This window comes from Neopsephotus bourkii, unplaced genomic scaffold (assembly GCF_033783945.1).
Source record: "Neopsephotus bourkii isolate Nb327-2 ecotype Australia unplaced genomic scaffold, CSIRO-AGI_Nbou_v1 NB_1455, whole genome shotgun sequence".
Lineage (NCBI taxonomy): Eukaryota > Metazoa > Chordata > Aves > Psittaciformes > Psittacidae > Neopsephotus > Neopsephotus bourkii.
Window position 1 is genome coordinate 6514 of NW_026901932.1, and position 21598 is coordinate 28111.

Consider the following 21598-nt stretch of genomic DNA (forward strand, 5'->3'; position numbering starts at 1 on the left):
GCTCATTAATCATTAATCTGCTCATTAGTAAAGATTAATAGGCTGCAGGCTGGGGCTGGGTGTGTGCCTTGCTTTGCTGCTCTCGGATACAGAGGTGTGCTGGTGCTTCAAGGACCATGCTTGGGAGGCCCGGCAGCCCTTCCCCTCCTGCAGGTCAGGTACGACAGGCTGAATCCGTACAGGTCATTCCAAGAGGGACTCAGGGTCAATGCCAGGGGCAGATGGAGATGGGATCTTAGGAGGTTTGTCCCTGGGAGGGCGGTGGGACACTGGGATGGGCTGGAAAAGCTGCGGCTGCCCCATCCCTTGCAGCACTCATAGGGCTTGGAGCGAGCTGCTCCAGTGGGGAGTATCCCTACTGGGACCAGTTTCAGTGCTATGGAATCCTGATGGAATCCTAGGCTCAGGGAACGGTTTGGCTCGGAAGGGACCTTACAGCTCCCCCAGTTCCACCCCCTTGGAACAGGGCCGTGAGCTGCCAGCCAAAGGCCCTGTCATCTGAGCAGCATATTAAGTGCTCATGTAATATTTACATCTCCATTACAAGGGGGATTAAGGACAGTGCAAACCCTGCTGTTGAACCCGCAGGCAGGGCAGGGGAAGCAAGGCCTGGCTTGGATGAGCCCTGCTCCCTGCCCCAGTGCGGCCCAGTGGGGCTCCGCAGGGATGCTCCATCCCACTGGGGAGCACACGGAGCGGTAACGAAGGAGCTGCCCCATGGCTTGAACCTGGTTTCAGAGGGGGCCTTTGGTGACCCCCAGCAGCAGAGGGGATGGCAGGGACGTGGTTCAGCGCTTGCTGTGTTAACTCCTGCTCTAACTCCCCTCCTGTGCTCGCAGCATGATCTCAGAGGGGGACTCAGAGCCCGCCTGTGAGGAGCGCTCCCAGCCCAACGATGAGGTGATGCCCTACAGCGACGATGAAACCGAGGAGGAGCTGGACCCTCAGCAGCCCGGGGCTAAAGCAGGCCAGGCCCAGAGCAACAGGGACACCCGGGAGAGCAGAGACCCCTTGAGGAAGGGTAAGAGTGGGGCGAAGCTGGCACTGGGAAGAGGCTGAGCCTCTTGGGGTCCCTTTGTGTTGTGCCTGCTCTTGAGGGTGGCTGCTCTGAGCTGTAACGGGTGGCAGAATGGAGCTCAGGGCCACTCGGTTGCATAAAGGGGATGAGCTGCATGACCTTGTCTTTAAGGCAGGGAAGAGCCCAGATGCAGCCCCACATCCTCTTGCCCATCACCTGGACACCTGGAGCAGCAGCATCCCCCCCACCCCTTATGGGAATGGGAGAGAGCCTGGAAACTGATGGGAAACCTAAACCCTGCTTTAAAAGGTGGCGTTTGAGAGAGAGAACCTGGCTTGCCCATTGCCAACAGTGGGGTTTTGACCTTCTCTCTTCAGAGTGCAGCTGGCAAGTGAAAGCCAACGACCAGCACTTCTACCAGCAGCCCCAGTTCAAGAGAACAATGTTCCTGTGCTTCAAGAGGAGCAAGTACCAAGTAAGGCCCCTCTGGTTTAATGAGGGGGAATGACTTCCTTAACAACAGCATTGCAGTGCCTCCAGGGGCTGCGAGCAAGCAGGGATGGAGGGAGAGGGCAATGGGAATGGCTTGAACCTGACAAAGGGTCGCTCAGCTGGGTAGGAGTTGTGCCCTTTCCACGTGGGTGCAGTGCTCCGTGCTCCTTGGCGTAGCCAAAGCCTCAGGCTGAGATCCTTCAGAGGGTTTTAATGGCATGGAAATGGCTCTTTCGATGCTGCTTGAGGAGGGAATCACTCCCTCGAGGTTGATGGGAAGTGCCCATGCACTGCAGTGCTCAGTGAGCCTGCTCTCCTCCTGCAGGGCAATGCCATCAAGACCTACAAGTACAACCCCGTCACGTTCCTCCCCCTGAACCTCTTGGAGCAGTTCAAGAGGGCGGCCAACTTCTACTTCCTCATTCTCCTCATACTGCAGGTAAGGAGGACAGAGGGAATCCCAGCTGGGAACCTCTGAACTGAACTGAACTGATTGCACGTGTCCCTTGCAGTCAATTCCCCACATCAGCACCCTGTCGTGGTACACAACGCTGGTGCCCTTACTCCTGGTGCTGGGCATCACTGCAGTCAAAGACCTGGTGGATGACATCGTAAGAAACGCTTTATATTGCTGTAAAAGAGCAGGAAACAGGTTATATCCGTAACTGTGACGGAGAGAACGTGGTCTGCTTCCTGCTTTCAGGCTCGCCACAGGATGGACAACGAGGTGAACAACAGGAGGTGTGAAGTCATCAGGGATGGGAGGTGTGTGCTCTAACGTTGGTGGCCTTGGTACTAAGAGCTTAAACCAGCCCCTCGCCGTCTGGGTGAAAACCTGATGGAGAAAGGAAGGGGATTACCCCCAGGAGTGACTTCAACTCCATTCTATGGGGCTAAATCAGTGCTAAAAGCAACTGAAGAGGGACCATGTGTAGGTGAAGAGGGAGGTTGGCCTCTGAGTTAGACCCTCACTAACTAAAAGGCAGCTTCCAAAGGGAAAACCCCACGTTACAATATCCACTACAAGATGTATAGGGTTGTGGATTGAGGAATAACCACTGTTAAACTCTCTTGCTGTTAGGTTCAAGAGCACAAAATGGAAAGATATCAAAGTTGGGGACATCCTTCGCCTGCAGAAGAACACTTTTGTTCCTGTAAGTGCTGTGGACGCTTGCTTTCTGTTCCTCCAGAGCTGCCTGTGGGTCTCCCCCCTGGATTTATGGGGAGAGCGTGGATGAGCATCTCCCCTTGATGCTTCTCCCTTCTCCTAGGCTGACATTCTGCTGCTATCCAGCTCCGAACCGAACAGCCTGTGCTATGTAGAGACAGCCGAGCTAGATGGGTAAGGCTCTGCTTCAGCATTCCTTGGCCTGCTGGGAAGGGAGTAAGAAGGCTGTGATTCAAACTGGTTAAGGTGGAAAACTGGGCCCAGGTTTTGGTTCCCACAGTTCCAAGGCTTGGATTCATTGAGCCTGGAGAAGGGTGATTCCATCAGTCCTGTGGCATCTCAGAGTCACAAAGAAGATGCTCCCCACACAAAGCTGGACCTGCTTCCTAGCAGCAACCCACCTCTGTATCCCTTCTCCTTAGGGAAACCAACCTGAAGTTCAAGATGGCCCTGGAGGTAACGCACAGATACCTGCAGGAAGAAGGTGCCATGGCAAGCTTTGACGGTTGGTGCTGTTCCACCCTTACAACTGGCCCACGATCCCACAAACAGTCCCAACACCACCAAGGAAAACCGGTTCCACTCTGGTGCACATCCCTGCTGCGTCCTAAAGGTGTTCCCCTCCCCGTGTAGGTCTGGTTGAATGTGAGGAGCCAAACAACAGGCTGGATAAGTTTGCAGGCACTCTGTTCTGGAGAAACACCAGTTATTCCCTGGATGCCGACAAGATCCTGCTGCGGGGATGTAAGATCAGGAATACGGACTTCTGCCACGGCATGGTCATATTTGCAGGTATTGAGGGCCATGGGTAACATTGCCTCGCTAAACCATGCCCTGGGGAGTGAAACGGCATCTTCCCCTTATAAATACTGGTTGCATTTAGGCCCCTGATGGTGTAAAAGAGTGGTTTCAGCTCTTGGTCGCCCGTTCTATCTTTATGTGTAGGCGCTGACACCAAAATAATGAAGAACAGTGGCAAGACCCGATTCAAGAGGACCAAGATTGACTCCCTGATGAACTACATGGTTTACACTGTAAGGCTGGGTTTCAGCTTGACAGCTCTGGGCTCGTTCCGAAGGGAACAGAGAGGATGGACACCGAGGAACCACGTTGCCTCTGTGTACATCACAGATCTTCATTGTCCTCATCCTGCTGTCCGCTGGCCTGGCCATTGGCCACACGTACTGGGAGCAGCAGGTTGGCAACTCCTCCTGGTACCTTTATGATGCTGAGGACTTCAGCCCCCCCTACCGTGGCTTCCTCAACTTCTGGGGCTACATCATCGTCCTCAACACCATGGTCCCCATCTCCCTCTATGTGAGGTACGTAATACCCTGCCCTTTAATGGGTTGGGTTAACTTAGGGGCCTGTTCATGGTGAACCTCCTGCAGGCCATGCAGGAAGCTGCTTGGAGAGCGAATTCAGGTGGAAAAATCCCATTCCCACATTATTCCTCAAACACAGCTCCACGAAACAGGAATAACTTTGTCATGGTCACACACCCCTTTGAAGCCCTCCATCCCTCTTCTTGGAGCAGAGTGGGAAGGAGGTTAAAACCCTGGGAACGCTTTCCTTTTAGCGTGGAAGTGATCCGCTTTGTGCAAAGCTACTTCATCAACTGGGACCTGCAGATGTATTACCCCGAGAAGGACACGGCTGCCAAGGCCAGAACCACCACCCTCAACGAGCAGCTGGGGCAGATCCACTACATCTTCTCGGACAAGACGGGCACCCTGACCCAGAACATCATGACCTTCAAGAAGTGCTGCATTAACGGCCAGAGATACGGTGAGTCCCTGGTTGTCCCGCTGTTGCTGGGTCCCGTGCCTCCTAACCGTGGTCCTTGCATTGCAGGAGACTGCAGGGACGGAGCAGGGCAGCTTCAGAGCCACCCAGAGGTAGGTTGGTGTGAGCTGGAGGTGTGGAACAGGGCCCGTTCCTTCCTCCTGCCATAGCAATGGCACCCGAGGTGACCCAACTCTGTCTTCCAAGCAGCAAGTGGATCTCAGCTGGAACGTGTACGCAGATGGGAAGTTCTCCTTCTATGATCACTACCTGATAGAGCAAATCAGAGCTGGAAAGGACCCCGAAATACACAAGTTCTTCTTCCTGCTCGCCATTTGCCACACCGTCATGGTTGACATTGCTGATGGTGAGTACGGTTTGGGTTGCCTGTGGAAGGAGGAATGGCTCCTAATGCACTGGGGACAGAGCCAAAACTGAGATGATCCCCTCAGTACAAACCCAAGCGGTTTCACGCTGCTCCTCCTCCACTCCCAGCCCCCTAGGCTACACAAAGCATCTGCTGCCAGGGCAGCAAACAGAAGCCAAAGGGATAGGAACTAAAGGCAGAGTGAAGAGCTTTGGAGGGATTGGTGGGTGTGAGGAACGGAAGGGTCACGTCTGTGTGTGTGTTTCCCTTCTCCCCACAGGCCAGCTCCACTACCAAGCAGCCTCCCCAGACGAAGGAGCCCTGGTTGCAGCAGCCAGGAACTTTGGCTACGTGTTCCTGTCCCGCACGCAGAACACCATCACCCTGAGCGAGATGGGCATGGAGAGGACCTACGATGTCCTCGCCATCCTGGACTTCAACAGCGACAGGAAGAGGATGTCTGTCATTGGTGAGCTGCTTGCGAGCAGCCCTGTGCCTCACAGGGGGCAAAGCACACGCAGGAGAAGGGGGAATGCATTTGGCCACCCAGTGCTTCACTGAGCAGTTGAAGCTTTGGGACTAGACTGAAGGGTCCCCCCTGAACCTCTGCCTTTATGTAGATGTACTCTTACCACTGCTGCCCCTCTCTTGTTTTACCCCACAGTAAGGGAATCAGGTGGGAACATCCGGTTATACTGTAAAGGGGCTGACACAGTCATCTATGAACGCCTGCACCCGAGGAACCCCAAGAGGGAAGCCACGGAGGAAGCCCTGGATGTACGTGTGTGCTTTACCCACCCCTTGGTGCTTTAGTGCCCACTATAACCTCACTGCTAAGCTCTTAGATCAGGTGTAACTGTGTCTTTGCCACCACCTGGCAGGTATTTGCCAGTGAGACCCTGAGGACCCTCTGCCTGTGCTACAGAGACATCGAGCCCAAGGAGTTTGAGGCCTGGAATCGGAGGTTCCTGGAGGCCAGCGTGGCCACCACGAACCGTGATGAGGCTCTGGATAAAGTCTATGAGGAAATAGAGCAGAACCTGGTTGTAAGTCAAGTGTGAACCTTTGAATGTGCTTCTAGAGAACCAGACCTCTCTGAACGGCAGTCACCAGGGATGAGGCTTCAGAACCACACCAAACGCTTCTGTTTCTGGTGTATCCCCAGCTGCTCGGAGCAACAGCAATAGAAGACAAGCTCCAGGATGGAGTTCCAGAGACTATTGCCAGGCTTTCCAAAGCAGACATCAAAATCTGGGTGCTCACTGGGGACAAAAAAGGTGGCGTTTCACCCTGAAAGCGCGATAAGTTGGGGTAACCCAAGAGGGAGCCCAGAGATGCTCTCTGGAGCCAGGCTGAGGGAGCTGGGCTGGCTCCTCCTGACTCCTTGCCTCCGACTGCTTTCCATTGTAGAAACAGCTGAAAACATTGGATTTTCCTGTGAGCTCCTAACGGATGAAACCACCATCTGCTATGGGGAAGACACCAGGCAAGTGGGGAGCCCAGGGTAAACCATTCCCTGGATAACATGGTCCCTACGGCTTGTCCCCCAGGGCCTCCAGGCCTGGGTTGAGCTGAGCAGGCCTCTCCCCAGTGCCCAGTTTGAGAAGCAGCCAAGAGCTGCTCTCACTGTGTGTCCCTGGACCTCAGTGTTACCCCATGCTCCTGCACGCAGTACAGACCTATGCTCGACGCCCAGAAATTCAGTTAATCCCAAGGGAAAGCAACATAGGATTGGGAGAAAGGGAGCTTTGTAACAGTGTCACAGCTATTCCTGACCCATTTGCCCACAGTTTTCCTTATTGGCAAACCTCTTGTAGCACTGCTTAGACCATCACCCAACACATGGCAACAAAAGTCCTTGCAGCATCTATTTCTTGTCGGTTTTGAGGCCGGGCCTGATCCAGCTTCAGGTTTATCCCTGTTTCCCCAGTGCTCTTCTTCAGACAAGGCTGGAAAACCAGAGGAACACAGCTGGATCCAGTGCCCATTCCTCGCTGGGAATGAATGAGCCCTTCTTCCAAGGCAGCAGGGATCGTGCTTTAATAATCACTGGCTCCTGGTTGGTACGTACCGGAGATGCTCTCCTGGCCTGCTTAGGGCATGGACCCGAAGCTCTTCCCCAGCCCGGTTGATGCCAGGGCTCCCTGCTTCCCTTTGCTGCCACAGAATGAAATCCTGCTGGAGAAGAAGAAGAAGAAGAAGAAGCTGAAGCTCAAGCTGCCCCGATCAGCAGAAGAGGAGAAGCAGCAGAAGGAGAAGAGGGAAAGGGCCGAGGCCTCCAAGGAGCAGCAGCAGCAGAACTTTGTGGAGCTGGCGTGCGAGTGCAAGGCTGTGATCTGCTGCCGGGTGACCCCGAAGCAGAAGGCCATGGTGGTGGAGCTGGTGAAGAAGTACAAGAAAGCCATCACCCTGGCTATTGGGGATGGTGCCAATGACGTCAACATGATCAAAAGTAAGGCACCTGCAGAAGAGCTCCTCTGCAGCCTCTTGGCTGTCGCTCTTTGAGAAGACTCCTCCATCTGTTTCACTTCAGCCCTTGGGCTCTGCTTGCTTCCATCTGTGCTTTCCCTCCTTGAGGAAGCCCTACTGGGGCTTCCTGATGGATTCTGTGGACGTTCCCCCCATGAAGGGACCTCTGTGGGTTACAAACAGGGAGCGTAAAGACCCAACCCTAAGGGGAAACCCGGTTCTGGGCTCTGGTTTCCACTGTGGAGCGCCCAGCAGTGGTGGGAGGTCTGCTCACGCCGCGGTGTGTGTTTCCTTCACGTAGCTGCTCACATTGGAGTCGGGATCAGCGGGCAGGAAGGGATGCAAGCTGTCATGTCCAGTGACTACTCCTTCGGGCAGTTCCGCTACCTCCAGAGGCTGCTGCTGGTCCACGGGCGCTGGTCCTACATCAGGATGTGCAAGTTCTTGAGATACTTCTTCTACAAGAACTTTGCTTTCACGCTGGTGCACATCTGGTACTCCTTCTTCAACGGCTTCTCCGCCCAGGTAAGAAGGGTGCTGGGTGTAACGGCAAGAGGGAGCGTGGCACTGCAGAGCTTTCACCTGGGGAGCGATGGGACTCTGAGGGAAGGAGCAGGGCACCCTCACCTCGAGCTAAGGGGTTGAGCAGGCACGGAGCAGGGCACGTAAAGCCCGTGGGAGCTCTCAGGAGCTTCCTCCTCCCTCCTCTCTCGCAGACAGCCTATGAAGACTGGTTCATCACGCTCTACAACGTCTTGTACTCCAGCCTCCCCGTGCTCCTCGTCGGACTGCTCGACCAGGTATTGGCCATGGGCTTGGAACTGCGCGGGCTCCAAGGGCCCTTCCATCCCATCCCATCCCATCCCATCCCATCTCACGAAGCTTACCCCAAGGAGCTGCTACAGGTGGCCTCTTTCTCTTCCTAAGGACGTGAGCGACAAGCTGAGCCTCCGCTTCCCCAGGCTCTACGTGGTGGGCCAGAAGGATTTACTCTTCAACTACAAGAAGTTCTTCCTGAGTTTGCTTCACGGAGCTGTCACCTCCTTGGTCATCTTCTTCATCCCCTATGGAGCCTACCTAAAAACCATGGGGCAGGACGGGGAAGCGCCCTCGGATTATCAGTCCTTTGCTGTCACAGCAGCCTCCTCTCTGATATTTGTGGTCAACTTCCAGGCAAGCCAGCTCAGTTTCCTCAGCTCTGGGCCTGCTTTTGGCTCCTCAAGCCACGGCAACGAGCAAAAAGCTGCTCTTTTGAGGCCTTCTCCTCCCTATTGATGCTCCCTTTGCATGGGGTTGAGAGGAGTTGGCTCACTTGGAGCTCTGCTTGGCCTCCAGATTTGCTTGGATACGTCCTACTGGACCTTTGTGAACGCCTTCTCCGTGTTTGGGAGCATTGCACTTTACTTTGGCATCACCTTTGACTTCCACAGCGCTGGGATCCACGTTCTCTTCCCTTCTGGCTTTCAGTTCACCGGTGAGTCCTTGTGCTTTGTGGTTCGTGGTCCTGAACTGTGGCCAAAGCGATGCTTTGTTTGGGAGTATTCAATCAAAATGTGCTGGAATTGGGCATTATCCAGCAGTTGGAGTCCACAAATAGGACCCAAAAGGGCTTGGGCATGGATTTCTTGTAGGAAAAGTGCTTTACAAACGCGTTCCTATTATACTCCCCTCACAGCAGAGCCCGAAGCAAAGCCTGATGTTGTGCTACACGGCGCAATACCCCCATATTACACCCCCAGAAAACAAGCTGTGCCTTTCAGTACCTTTATATATGCATTCCACCCACTTGAATGAGCACATCATACACTCAGTTTTGCCTTGTTTATGCCCAGGCACTGCCCCCAACGCCCTGAGGCAGCCGTACCTGTGGCTCACCATGATCTTATCCATCGCTATCTGCTTACTGCCCATAGTGGCCCAGCGCTTCTTAGCCACGACAGTGTGGCCTTCGGAAAGCGACAGGGTGAGTGAAGCGGGACGCTTGGGTCGGTTCACGGGGCACGGGTTTACCCACACGAGTTGGAATGGGGGGGGGTACGGATGGAGGTAGATTGGGGCCCTTTAAAGCCCACCCGCTTCCACATCCCCGAGCTGCTCCCACCCGGCTTCCCCCTCCCCACACCCCCCTCACAGGGACGCGCTCCCCCCTATCCCATCTCCACCCGAACCCCTCCGTGCTGCTCCCCACCTGCCTCGGGCTCCATCGGGCTCGTCCCTGTGTGCTCCCCGCAGCTCCGCAGGCACCGCAGGCAGCTGGCGGCCGACGAGCAGCGCTGGAAGCGGCGGCCCAGCGCCCTCCGCAGGGGGGTATCGGCCCGGCGCTCCGCTTACGCCTTCTCGCACCAGCGCGGCTACGCGGAGCTCATCGCCTCCGGGCGCAGCCTCCGCAAGAAGCGGGCTCCTCTGGCAGCCGCGCTGGGCCCCGGCGCCCCGGGGGGTGAGGCCTGCCCGCGGTGATACCGGACAGCCCGGTGCAAGGCCGCCGGGTCGGGCCTACTGCTCCCGGTGGAGCTGGCGTGGCTGCGGCCTGGCCCGGCCGGGGCTGGCTGGGGATGCGGTGCCGGCCTCCAGGCCCCAGCGCAGCGGGCGGCCCCCACAGCCGCTGCCCGGCTTTCCTTCGGGATACACGGATCCAAGCGGGATCAACGGGGCTTCCTCCCTGCCCATCTCCGGACCCCGGAGCGCGGCAATGTCTATCGCGACTCTGTCCCGACTCCCGCGCTGAGGAGGGAGGGGGCCGAGCGCCGGTATCGCGACATCCGGCTCGCCGGCAGTGGCGTGTACATTTCAGAGTTCACCCAATAAAGGTCCTAAAGCTCCTTCACAGGACGGAGGACGTGGAAGGGCCGGGAACGGCGGCACCGGAGCTGCCCTCAACCGGCACCGGGGCGCCCGGGCCGCGGTTACCTCAGGGGCTGAGCGAGGGGCGGGGCTTCCCCTCAGGGGAGCGGGCAAGGGGCGTGGCCTCCGAGAACGGGCGGGTTTTCCCTGGTCACGTGACGCCGCTTCCTCTCCCGCATTGGGTCTCTCTCCCCGCCTCCCGCCGGTGTCCCGGTGGGCGGAAGCGCGGTGACGCACTACCGGCGGGGCTCGGGGCCGACATGGCGGACGAGGTGCTGGGTAGGACCGGAGCGCTGGTGCTCGGTGAGGCCCGGCGGCGGGCGGACGGTGGGCGGTGGGCGGGAGGGAGAGCGAGCGCCCGCCGTGCTCTGAGGGCTTTCGGAGCCGTTCGGTCCCTCCCGGAGATGATCGGAGCCGCTCGGTGCTCTTCGGAGCGCCTCGGGAACCTTCGGCTCGGCAGCGCGCTCCTCGGGCCGGGGGGAAGATGGCGGCGGGCGCCGCGGCGGTTGCGGCCGAGGGAGCTCTGTGGTAGCGGGGCTGCGGCCTTAGGGCGGGAGGGAGCGGGGGTGAGCGGAGGAGGCCTCCAGGCCCGTGTGGGCCCGGTTCCTCTCCTGCTAACGGGGCCGGGCCCCGTTCCAGAGGAGCTTTACGTGTCCGACCGCGAAGGCAACGATTGCAGCGGGGACGGGACCCAGAAGAAGCCGTTCAAGACGGTTCTGAAGGTGAGGCCGGGCAGGGGTAGGCCTCATGGCATAGTGGGGCTGTGGGGCTGGGATGCGCTGCTTAGGAACGGCTCCGGGTGCTCACCCTGCTGTGCTGCCCCTCGCAGGCGCTGCTGACCGCGGGCAAGGAGCCGTTCCCCACCATCTACGTGGACTCGCAGAAGGAGAACGAGGTGCTGCGGGCTTCCAGGGGGGAATTCCGGCAGCGCCCCCCCGTGCAGGGCCGTGACCCCATTGCTTCCCTTCCCGCAGCGATGGGCCATCATCTCCAAGTCGCAGATGAAGAACGGCAAGAAGCTGTGGCACCGGGAGCAGATGAGGAGCGAAGCCAAGGAGAGGAAGGAGGTGGGGGCCAGGATGGGAAGCGCATCCCGCTCTTCCCCATCCCGGTTACACGGGGGGGTGGCATTCCCGGCCCCATAAGGCTTCATGTGGGGCCTGTTTCCCATTCATACTCAGGGCTTGGCTGTGCTTAGGTGAGGAATGAAGCCGTGCCCCCATTCCCAGTGTGAGCGTGAATTAGGGCACCCATGGACATGGTAACCCACAGTGCACCCCAATCCTATGGAATGCATCACGTTCCCTTGTCCTGCAGGCAGAGGATCTCTTGAGGAGGGAGAAGAACCTGGAGGAGGCCAAGAAGGTTGTGATCAAGAACGACCCCAGGCTCCCGGAGCCAAAATGTGTGAGTGTGGGGCAGGGGTGCTGTGGGGCAGGGTGGGATCCAGCCTGGGGGGGGATGTGCACATTCTCCATGTAATCCCATGGGAAACACTGTCCCCTTGCCTTCATTCCCCGTGTCCCAGGTGAAGATCTCTGCCCTGGAGGCTCACAGGGGCCAGCGGGTGAAGGTGTTTGGCTGGATTCACCGCCTGAGGAGGCAGGGTGAGCGTGGGCATTGAGGTGTGAGCCCCTCCTGTGAGCCCAGGGGGGAATGAGCACGCTCCAGGCTCCTCTCCCTGTCCCCCCCATAGGGAAGAACCTGATGTTCGTTGTGCTGAGGGACGGCACTGGTTTCCTGCAGTGCGTGCTGGCGGATGAGCTGGTGAGTTGGGAGCGGTGCCTTCACCCTGCCATTAGGGGATTGCTCATCCTCATCCTGTTCCCTGTCAATGGGAGCACCAAACCCTCTGTTTTACCCTGTGGCATTGACCAAAACCCCTGTTTGGGAAGGGGAGGCGCAAGTGATGAGCACTGCTTAAAGCAGGGGGGGGCTCCCATCACCCCAACCCCAACCTGTGCTTTCCCCCCTCAGTGCCAGTGTTACAACGGGCTGGTTCTCTCCACGGAGAGCAGCGTTGCAGTGTATGGAACGCTGACCCTCGTTCCCAAAGGGAAGCAGGTATGGGGTGGCTCTCCTATGGGGCCGTGCACGCAGGGAAAGGAGCATGGGGAGTGGGTCTGCCTTCTCCTATGTGGGAGGGCTCTTCACCCAATGGGGCTGCTAGTGTCTGGGTGGGTTCCTGCCCTCCCCAAGGATGGGTCTGGTGTTTATCATCTTCCCCATGGAGCAGCTGAAGGGGGTCAGCAGTTCCCTCCTCATGGTGGGGTTCACACTGGGCTGAACCCAAGCTCCCCACCACGATGCCATGCCCAAGCAGGAGGCATCTGATGCGTTCCCCCTTGCCCTTGGCAGGCTCCGGGTGGCCACGAGCTCAACTGTGACTACTGGGAGCTCATAGGGCTGGCCCCAGCGGGAGGAGCCGACAACGTCCTCAACGAGGACTCGGAGGTGGACGTGCAGCTCAACAACAGGCACATGATGATCCGAGGGGAGAACATGGCCAAGATCCTCAAGGTGCGCTCCACGGTGGTGCAGGCCTTCAGGGACCACTTCTTTGCCCATGGCTACTACGAGGTGAGTGCCCATGGCTCTGTTCTCGCTGGGAGAACCACGTGGGTTCCCTTATGGATCTCATTCCCTCGTGGTCATTGCCCTTCCTTCCCCACTGGGGTCACCCCATCGCCTTCCCCACCAGGTCACGCCACCAACGCTGGTGCAGACCCAGGTGGAGGGGGGCTCCACTCTCTTCAAGCTGGATTACTTTGGGGAAGAGGCCTTCCTGACCCAGTCCTCCCAGCTCTACCTGGAGACCTGCATCCCGGCCCTGGGGGACGTGTTCTGCATCGCCCAGTCCTACAGAGCCGAGCAGTCCCGCACCCGCAGGCACTTGGCAGAGTGAGCAGGGAGCAGTGGATGTGTCCAGCAGTGCTCAGGAGGCATTGACTGAAGCACAGGGGCTCTTGGGTGGCTCTCTGATGGGGGCTGTGTTCCAGGTACACCCACATCGAAGCCGAGTGCCCCTTCATAAGCTTCGAGGAGCTCTTGGAGCGACTGGAGGACCTGGTGTGTGACGTGGTGGACAGGGTCCTGAGGTCCCCTGCAGCTGCTTTGCTCTATGACCTGAACCCGGTGCGTGGGAGCGATGGCAGGGACAGCGGGGTGATGGGAATGGTGGGGAGAGCAGGGAGCGCTGCTTGCTCACTGTTAAGGGGTATCAGTATTAAATCCCATCCCAGACTGGTTTGGGTTGGGAGGGAGCTGAAACCCACATGGGATAGAACCAACCCACCCAGTCCTCCAGGAGCACACTGGGATTTACCAAGCCTCCATCCCAGAGCTGATGCTGGGGATGGGCTGGAGCAGGGCGCAGGCACCGGTTTGCTTCTTCCCCCAAAAGGGGGAGCTCTGAGTGCTTCCATCGGGTACAGAGCCTCTGTCCTCGCTGTGTTCCTACTGCCCTCTATGGATGTGAGAGCATTTGTGGGCGGAGAGCGCTGCCTGAGCCGTGTTCTCCCCCCATTCCCACTGCTTTCCTCAGGGATTCCAGCCCCCGAAGCGTCCCTTCCGACGGATGACCTACAGCCAAGCCATCGAGTGGCTCAAGGAGCACGACGTCAAGAAGGAGGACGGCACTCACTATGAGTTTGGAGAGGTGAGGCCCCTCACCCCTTCATCCCCACCACGTTCCCGTTGCTCCTGGCTCCTTTCCCATCTCCATCATCCCCTAACCCCATCCCAGGACATTCCCGAGGCTCCGGAGAGGCTGATGACGGACACCATCGCGGAGCCCATCCTGCTGTGCCGCTTCCCTGCCGAGATCAAGGCCTTCTACATGCAGCGCTGCCGCGACGACCCCCGCCTCACCGAGTCCGTAAGTTGGGATCCCCAAACCGGGATGCGGGATCCTATGGGATTGTCCCGACCGATCCCATGGGATGGATTGTCCCTTCGGTGTGGGTGACCCGGGGTGCTGCCCGCTGCAGGTGGATGTGCTGATGCCGAACGTCGGGGAGATCATCGGGGGCTCCATGCGCATCTGGGACAGCGAGGAGCTGCTGGGGGGGTACAAGAGGGAGGGCATCGACCCCGGCCCGTACTACTGGTACACGGATCAGGTGAGCGGCACCAGCTCCTCACTGCCCTCACTGCGGGGATGCTGAGGGCGCCAACGGGATCCCAATGTCCCCCCCTTGCTTCCCACGGCGCAGAGGAAGTACGGGACCTGCCCCCACGGCGGCTACGGCCTGGGCCTGGAGCGCTTCCTCACCTGGATCCTCAACCGGCACCACATCAGGGATGTGTGTCTGTACCCCCGCTTCGTCCAGCGCTGCAAACCCTAGGGCTGCCCCCGCAGCTCCATGGTGCTGAGAAGGAGCCATTGGGAGAACGGGAGCCCCAAGGAAAATCAACCCCGGCTTGCAAGTGGGAAGGAAGCGGGGCCGCTCCATTGGCATGGGGCTGCCTGGATTCCCCCATAGCCATGGCTGGGAATGGGAGGAAGGAGTGCCAAAGCAGGGATACTGCTGCTGAGCAGCGCTCGTCGTTCCCATGGAATTCCACTGCAAGAGGGCTGCATTTTCCTTGTGTTCCCCTGGTTATTTATTGGTGAGGAGGAATGAGGCTGCTGCTTCTCCCTTTTCCCCGGGGGTGAAGGACCCATACCGGATCCTCATGGATACAGGAGCAGCGTGCTGCCTCCCAGTCCCAGTTGCCCCGTCTCCCAAAGGAACCGGGACCTCAGCAGTACAACTGGATCTGGGCTCCTGAGTGTGAAGCCTGGCTTCATTGTCCAGCAATTCCGCCTCTCCCAGCTGCATCCCAATGGATTCTGTGGCTCGAGCCAAGTTATGGAATAGGATTAAGTGCGTATTCGAGGTGTTGGGTGAGGATCCAGGGGCCGCTTTCCTCCCTCCTGCATGTCCCCATGAGCCCCAATAAAGGATGCTCCAGCACCACTGCGCTCCCTGCCTCTCCTTGCTGAGCTCGGAGCACCCTTGCAGCATCCACAGTGGGGATGGACCCCATCCATGAATCCGGGGAGCCCAGCTCCATCCATAGGGACACCCCACCGCCCCCATGGGAACGGCTCCTTCCCTCTATCCCATCTCCATCCCTTCTGCTGCTTCAAACCCATTCCCAGTGCCCCAGCGCTTATCCCAAGCCTCTCGGAGCCCCTTTAGGACCCGGGGGTCGATGCCTCCGCTCCGCCCCCTGCGGAGGCCCCGCCCCTCCCTGGGCAGGCCCCGCCCCTTCCTCTAGGCCCCGCCCCTCGCCCAGAACCGGCGGGAGCGTCTGAGGGAATGCGGGCGGCCAAGATGGCGGCGGGCGCGGTGCGGGCCGCGCGTCCCGGTGAGCGCAGTGCGGGCGGGCCCGGAGCGGGGCCTCAGGCCCGGGGGGAGGGCTCCGGGCTCCGGGAGGCGGCGGCGGCAGCGCCGGGCCCGCGTTACACAACGGAGCGGGGGGGGGGGGTCAGGTTGGCCTCCGGTTGCCCCCGGAGGTGCCCGTTACCGGCCCGCGGGTGCCCCTCGCCCCTAGGCCGGGCCCAGCCGGCGGCAGAGGCCTGACCCTAGGCCCCTCCGTGCTGCGGGGGAACGCGTCCCGTTTGGGGCTGGCGGCGTGCGTTGGGATCCCGTTGTAACGGGGGGAAACGGCGCTGGAGGCGGCGCGGGGTCCGGCCGGAGCTGCAGCGGGGCCGGGGAAGGGGGTTACGGGGTGTGAATGGGCAAGGGTGGCTTGGAGCTTCGGCCTGGGGGGAGCTTCGGCTTGGGGGGAGCTTCGGCCTGGGGGGGGCTTCGGCTTGGGGGGGGCTTCGGCTTGGGGGGTCCTCAACCCCAGCCAGGCTGATCCTGCGGTGGGGGTGCCGTAGGGATACTATAGGGATGCTGTAGGGATACTATAGGAATGTGGTAGGGATGCTATAGGGATACCATAAGGGTGCTGTAGGGATTCTATAGGGATGCTATAGGAATGTGGTAGGGATGCTCTAGGGATACTATAAAGATGCCATAGGGATGCTGTGGAGATGCTCTAGGGATGCTGTAGGGATGTTGTAGAGGTGCTATAAGGATGCTATAATGATGCTGTAGAGATGCTTATGTTTTAGGGATGCTATAGGGATGCTGTAGGGATGCTATAGGGATGCTGTAGGGATGCTATAGGGATGCTGTAGGGATGCTGTAGGGATGCTTTCCCTGCCTGCACCCCCAGGTGTACTCCGAGGAGTTCCCTTCCTTGCCGTGCTCTGGGAGCCCTCCCTGGTGCCCTTTGGGGTGCAGAGGGATGCAGGAGGCCCCCGCTCCTTCCCTGCCTTGGCTGCTGGGTGCTCACGGGGGGCTGTTCCCTGTTCCCTGTCCCGCAGTGCTGCAGGGCAGCAGCCACCTGCAGCTCCCAGTGCGATGGAGGGCCCCGACCAGTGCCCTGACAGCCAGCACCCAGCCCCGCACGCACCCGCAGGCCCGGTGAGTGGGGCAATGGGGGGCAATGGGACAAACGGGGGGGTGTTACAGCCCCATGGGCTGGTTTGGCTTGGGAAGGGCCCTAACCCTCATCCCGGTCGCATCAGTGGGATGAGCTAAGGAGGAAACTGCTCGGGCAGGAGGCTAAGCTGGGCTGGCACTGCCTCTTGCTCCCATAGCAAGCCTAAGACAGGCATCCTGATGCTGAACATGGGCGGCCCGGAGCGCCTGGAGGATGTCCATGATTTCCTGCTTCGCCTCTTCCTCGACACGGACCTCATGAAGCTGCCAGCACAGAGGTGAGGGATGGGGGGGTACCCATCAGGGATGGGGGGTACCCATCAGGGATGCAGGGGTACTCATCAGGGATGCAGGGGTACCCATCAGGGATGGGGGGGTACCCATCAGGGATGGGGGGTACCCATCAGGGATGCGGGGGTACCCATCAGGGATGCGGGGGTACCCATCAGGGATGGGGGGTACCCATCAGGGATGGGGGGTACCCATCAGGGATGCGGGGGTACCCATCAGGGATGCGGGGGTACCCATCAGGGATGCAGGGGTACCCATCAGGGATGCGGGTGGTACCCATCAGGGATGCGGGGGTACCCATCAGGGATGGGGGGGTACCCATCAGGGATGCAGGGGTACCCATCAGGGATGCGGGTGGTACCCATCAGGGATGCGGGGGTACCCATCAGGGATGGGGGGGTACCCATCAGGGATGCGGGGGTACCCATCAGGGATGCGGGGGTACCCATCAGGGATGGGGGGGTACCCATCAGGGATGGGGGGGTACCCATCAGGGATGGGGGGGTACCCATCAGGGATGCGGGGGTACCCATCAGGGATGCGGGGGTACCCATCAGGGATGCGGGGGTACTCATCAGGGATGCGGGGGTACCCATCAGGGATGGGGGTGGTACCCATCAGGGATGCGGGGGTACCCATCAGGGATGCGGGGGTACCCATCAGGGATGCGGGTGGTACCCATCAGGGATGCGGTGGTACCCATCAGGGATGGGGGGGTACCCATCAGGGATGGGGGGGTACCCATCAGGGGTGCGGGGGTACCCATCAGGGATGCGGGGGTACCCATCAGGGATGTGGGGTACCCATCATGGATGCAGGGGTACCCATCAGGGATGCGGGGGTACCCATCATGGATGGGGGGTACCCCGGTGCTGATCCCGCTCCGTACCCCTGTGCACGCTGCAGTCGGTTGGCCCCCATCATCGCCAGGCGCCGCGCCCCCCGCATCCAGGAGCAGTACAGCAGGATCGGAGGAGGCTCCCCCATCAGGAAGTGGACGGCGCTGCAAGGGGAGGCCATGGTGCAGCTGCTGGACAGCATGTCCCCTCATACTGGTATTACTGGGGGGTGGGTGCGGGGTGAAGGGGGGCACCCCTCATTCCATTCCCTTTTAGGCAGAGCAATGGGGCTTCAATGCCTGCTTCTATTGGGGTCTCCTAATAGCTTCCTGCTTAAAGGCTTGGTGGCCATGGGGGTGCCACTGCTGGCCCTGGGGCACCCCAACCCCTTGTTGCTGCAGATAAGGCTGGAGCAGCACCCGCAATGGGCAGGGTGAACAAGGCCTGCAGGGCTGGGCTGGCTGATAGGGATAGCAGGCAGGGCCCAGCAGGAGATAGGGCAGCTCCAAGGGGGTTCCTCCTGCTGGCCAATGGGGATGGATCCCATGGGCCCCAGTGTGGGATACTGGGGAGCGGTTCCTCACTATGGGAATGGGTTGGGTGCAATGGGGCGGGCTTCAAGCTCCCTTCAACCCAAAGCAGCGCAGGGGAAGGGGCTGCTCCCCATGCACCTGCAATGGGGCCCTGCAGCCTGGGGGCAGGGGAGAGGGGCCCAGAAGGGGTTGGGGCCCACCCTGCCCTATGCAGATAAAGCCTGGGGGCTGGTATCAGCCCTTGCTCTGGTGCGTGCTGGCCCACCCAGCCCCTGCTCCCGATAAGGCCCTGGAGGCCTCCCCTGAATGGGTGCTGTGGATAAGGCTCAGAGCACGGGGCTGCTGCCCCCAATAGGGGTTCCCATAGGGCAGTGGCTTGGGAAGGGCCCTCAAACTCATCCAGCATCCAACATTGCACCCCGATAGGCACCCCCCCAGCACCCCCAGCCCTGCTCCATAGGGCCTTATGGTGACCCCCCCTTCCCCTTGCTGTGCTTTGCCTGCAGCACCCCACAAGTACTACATCGGGTTCCGCTATGTGCACCCCCTGACAGAGGAAGCCATTGAGGAGATGGAGGAGGATGGCATTGAGAGGGCTGTGGCCTTCACCCAGTACCCCCAGTACAGCTGCTCCACCACAGGTGGGTGTCCCTGCTGGATACCCTAATGGCGAGGGTTTGGAAGTGGGGTGAGCCTGAAGGCCCCTTCCATCCCATCCCATCCATCCCATCCCATCCATCCCATCCCATCCCATTCCATCCCATCCATCCCATCCCATCCCATCCCATCCATCCCATCCCATCCCATCCCATCCATCCCATCCCATCCAATCCCCAACCCATCCAATCCCCACCCCATTCATCCCATCCCATCCATCCCATCCCATCCCATCCCATCCCATCCCATCCCATCCATCCCATCCATCCCATCCCATCCATCCCATCCATCCCATCCATCCATCCCATCCATCCCATCCCATCCCATCCCATCCATCCCATCCCATCCATCCCATCCCATCCATCCATCCCATCCCATCCCATCCCATCCCATCCATCCCATCCCATCCCATCCCATCCCATCCCATCCATCCCATCCCATCCCATCCCATCCATCCCATCCCATTCATCCCATCCCATCCCATCCATCCCATCCCATCCCACCCCAGTCCTGCTTTACAGCCCCAGCATCGCCGTGCCCCCTCCCGAAGGGGTTTCCAGGAGCATCCCTCCCTGTGTGTGTGTTGCAGGCAGCAGTCTGAACGCCATCTACCGCTACTATCGCCACAAGGGGGCGAAGCCGAGGATGAAGTGGAGCATCATTGACCGGTGGCCCACACACCCCCTGCTGATCCGGGTATGGGGCCATGCAGCAGCGGGCACCTGGGACTGAAGCGTTCCCTCCCCTGTTGGGTATGGAGGGATGGAGGAGGGGATGCTTTGTGCTTTGGCACGATCCGATGGGATCTTGCCTTCAGATCCTGCCCATCTGCCCTTAATCCATGGCCAGGTTAGCCTAATAGCTATGGGGCATCTATAAGGACGCCATCCTATATAACAGGCATCCTATATAATAGGATGGGGCAGCCCCATCTCCTCCTCTCAGCCCTATGGCAGGGTGAAGCCGTTCCCCATCGGATCTGATCCCGCTCCCTGTATCCCAAGCAGTGCTTTGCCGACCACATCCAGAAGGAGCTGGCCCTGTTCCCTGCTGACAGAAGGGACGACGTCGTCATCCTCTTCTCTGCTCACTCCCTCCCCATGGCTGTGAGTAGCAGTGGGGCAGCCCTAGGGGTGCTGGGCCCTGGTGGGGTGACCCCAGGGTGCTCTCTGTGTGTGTATTGCAGGTGGTGAACCGTGGGGACCCCTACCCCCAGGAGGTGGGGGCCACAGTGCAGAGGGTCATGGAGGAGCTCCAGTACTCCCACCCCTACAGACTGGTGTGGCAGTCCAAGGTATGGGCTGCGAGCTGCCCACCCCACAGCCATGGTTTAGGGTGAGGGGTTGGAACTGGATGCTCTTATCTCCTTTCCAACCCTATTCCATGACCCAAAGCCACTGCATTGCCCCACCGCCCTCACAGGGACGCGCTTCCCAACACCCCTTAAGGTGCCCTTTATGGAAAGGGGAGTTCACCCCTTCCTTTCCCCCCCTTTGCCTCCAGGTTGGCCCCATGCCTTGGCTCGGCCCCCCGACAGATGACACCATCAAAGGCCTGTGCCAGCGAGGGAAGAGGAACCTCTTGCTGGTCCCCATAGCCTTCACCAGCGACCACATAGAGACGCTCTATGAGCTGGATATCGAGTATGGCCAGGTCCTAGCCAACGAGGTGAGGGCTTTATGGGGTTCTTCCTCTGGAGATGCTGCTTCCAATGGGGTTCGGGGCCGGATGCGTTCCCCGATAGGTTGGGAGGGTTTGGGTGACGCCTCTGTTGGTTTCCCCCTGCAGTGTGGAGTGGAGAACATCAGACGAGCAGAATCCCTTAATGGAAACCCGCTCTTCTCCAAGGTACCTGCTGCAAGGGGGTGCTTGGGCTTTGCTCCCGAGGGGTGGTTCCCTCCTGTTTGGAGGTGTGGTTCTAGCAATAGAGGGGGATCCCCTATACTCAAGCTGGGTACCCCCAAGAGTGGCCATTGCCCCCCTGTAAAGAGGAGGAGCAGGCTCTAGTGGAGAGCAGGATCTCCCCTCGAGGAAAGGGGAGCAGCTCCCAGTGCCTGAAGGGGCTCCCGATGGGCACAGAGCATCCCAATGGGTCCCCGTTGGAAGCAGGGGGGCTTTGGGGTCCCTTGTGGGTCCCCCCCTGACGCAGGCTCTCTCCGCAGGCGCTGGCCGAGCTGGTGAGCTCCCACCTGCAGGCCCGGAGAGCCTGCTCCAGGCAGTTCACCCTCTGCTGCCCGCTCTGCACCAACCCCGTGTGCCGGGAGAGCAAAGCCTTCTTCAGCAGCCAGGCACCGTGAGGCACCCTGCACCCTGCATCCATCACCCTATATCCTGTATCCTGCATCCATCATCCTGCATCCTGCATCCTTCATGAACCCCGTGTGCCGGGAGAGCAAAGCCTTCTTCAGCAGCCAGGCACCGTGAGACATCCTGCACCCTGCATCCATGCACCCTGCATCCTATATCCTGCATCCTGCATCCATCATCCTATATCCTGCATCCATCATCCTGCATCCTGCATCCTGCATCCTTCATGAACCCCGTGTGCCGGGAGAGCAAAGCCTTCTTCAGCAGCCAGGCACCGTGAGGCACCCTGCACCCTGCGTCCATCACCCTATATCCTGTATCCTTCATACTGCACCCTGCGTCCATCATC

At 59.6% G+C, this 21598-nt stretch overlaps 3 protein-coding genes across 3 annotated transcripts; all 3 read left to right on the top strand.

The window, feature by feature from the left end:
- The first annotated feature begins 840 nt into the window (after positions 1–840).
- Positions 841–9756, top strand: LOC133220614 (phospholipid-transporting ATPase IC-like). Its single transcript, XM_061368857.1, has 27 exons — positions 841–1021; positions 1396–1493; positions 1836–1949; positions 2023–2121; positions 2214–2275; positions 2592–2664; positions 2782–2852; positions 3101–3183; positions 3312–3470; positions 3624–3712; positions 3810–4000; positions 4258–4466; positions 4533–4576; positions 4674–4830; positions 5111–5299; positions 5495–5607; positions 5712–5876; positions 5996–6107; positions 6241–6316; positions 6761–6893; positions 6997–7282; positions 7601–7824; positions 8016–8099; positions 8227–8472; positions 8635–8773; positions 9132–9262; positions 9532–9756. The coding sequence occupies exons 1-27, from the start codon at positions 841–843 to the stop codon at positions 9754–9756; spliced, it is 3753 nt and encodes a 1250-aa protein (XP_061224841.1).
- Positions 9757–9851: 95 nt separating this feature from the next.
- Positions 9852–14486, top strand: LOC133220615 (asparagine--tRNA ligase, cytoplasmic-like). The gene is made up of 14 exons (XM_061368858.1): positions 9852–10862; positions 10970–11035; positions 11115–11207; positions 11458–11547; positions 11669–11747; positions 11837–11907; positions 12118–12204; positions 12499–12720; positions 12842–13041; positions 13140–13275; positions 13685–13798; positions 13886–14017; positions 14130–14261; positions 14355–14486. The coding sequence occupies exons 1-14, from the start codon at positions 9852–9854 to the stop codon at positions 14484–14486; spliced, it is 2565 nt and encodes an 854-aa protein (XP_061224842.1).
- A 2285-nt stretch (positions 14487–16771) lies between these two features.
- Positions 16772–21239, top strand: LOC133220617 (ferrochelatase, mitochondrial). The gene is made up of 9 exons (XM_061368861.1): positions 16772–16900; positions 17820–17968; positions 18792–18926; positions 19532–19638; positions 19950–20048; positions 20129–20236; positions 20446–20610; positions 20731–20790; positions 21105–21239. Exons 1-9 carry the CDS (start codon positions 16803–16805, stop codon positions 21237–21239), a joined length of 1056 nt encoding a protein of 351 aa, XP_061224845.1. The 5' UTR covers positions 16772–16802.
- The last annotated feature ends 359 nt before the right edge of the window (positions 21240–21598 follow it).

What these genes read in the sequence shown, in the direction of transcription:
- LOC133220614 (XM_061368857.1), top strand. Translation starts at nt 841, where the DNA reads ATGATCTCAGAGGGGGACTCAGAGCCCGCCTGTGAGGAGCGCTCCCAG. An exon ending in CCACGGAGGAAGCCCTGGAT is followed by an intron (nt 5,608 to 5,711) that starts GTACGTGTGTGC and finishes ACCACCTGGCAG; the next exon opens with GTATTTGCCAGTGAGACCCT. An exon ending in TAATCACTGGCTCCTGGTTG is followed by an intron (nt 6,894 to 6,996) that starts GTACGTACCGGA and finishes TTGCTGCCACAG; the next exon opens with AATGAAATCCTGCTGGAGAA.
- LOC133220615 (XM_061368858.1), top strand. Translation starts at nt 9,852, where the DNA reads ATGCGGTGCCGGCCTCCAGGCCCCAGCGCAGCGGGCGGCCCCCACAGC. An exon ending in ACCCGCAGGCACTTGGCAGA is followed by an intron (nt 13,042 to 13,139) that starts GTGAGCAGGGAG and finishes GCTGTGTTCCAG; the next exon opens with GTACACCCACATCGAAGCCG. An exon ending in ACCCCCGCCTCACCGAGTCC is followed by an intron (nt 14,018 to 14,129) that starts GTAAGTTGGGAT and finishes TGCCCGCTGCAG; the next exon opens with GTGGATGTGCTGATGCCGAA.
- LOC133220617 (XM_061368861.1), top strand. Translation starts at nt 16,803, where the DNA reads ATGCTGAACATGGGCGGCCCGGAGCGCCTGGAGGATGTCCATGATTTC. An exon ending in CAGCATGTCCCCTCATACTG is followed by an intron (nt 17,969 to 18,791) that starts GTATTACTGGGG and finishes CTTTGCCTGCAG; the next exon opens with CACCCCACAAGTACTACATC. An exon ending in CACACCCCCTGCTGATCCGG is followed by an intron (nt 19,639 to 19,949) that starts GTATGGGGCCAT and finishes TATCCCAAGCAG; the next exon opens with TGCTTTGCCGACCACATCCA.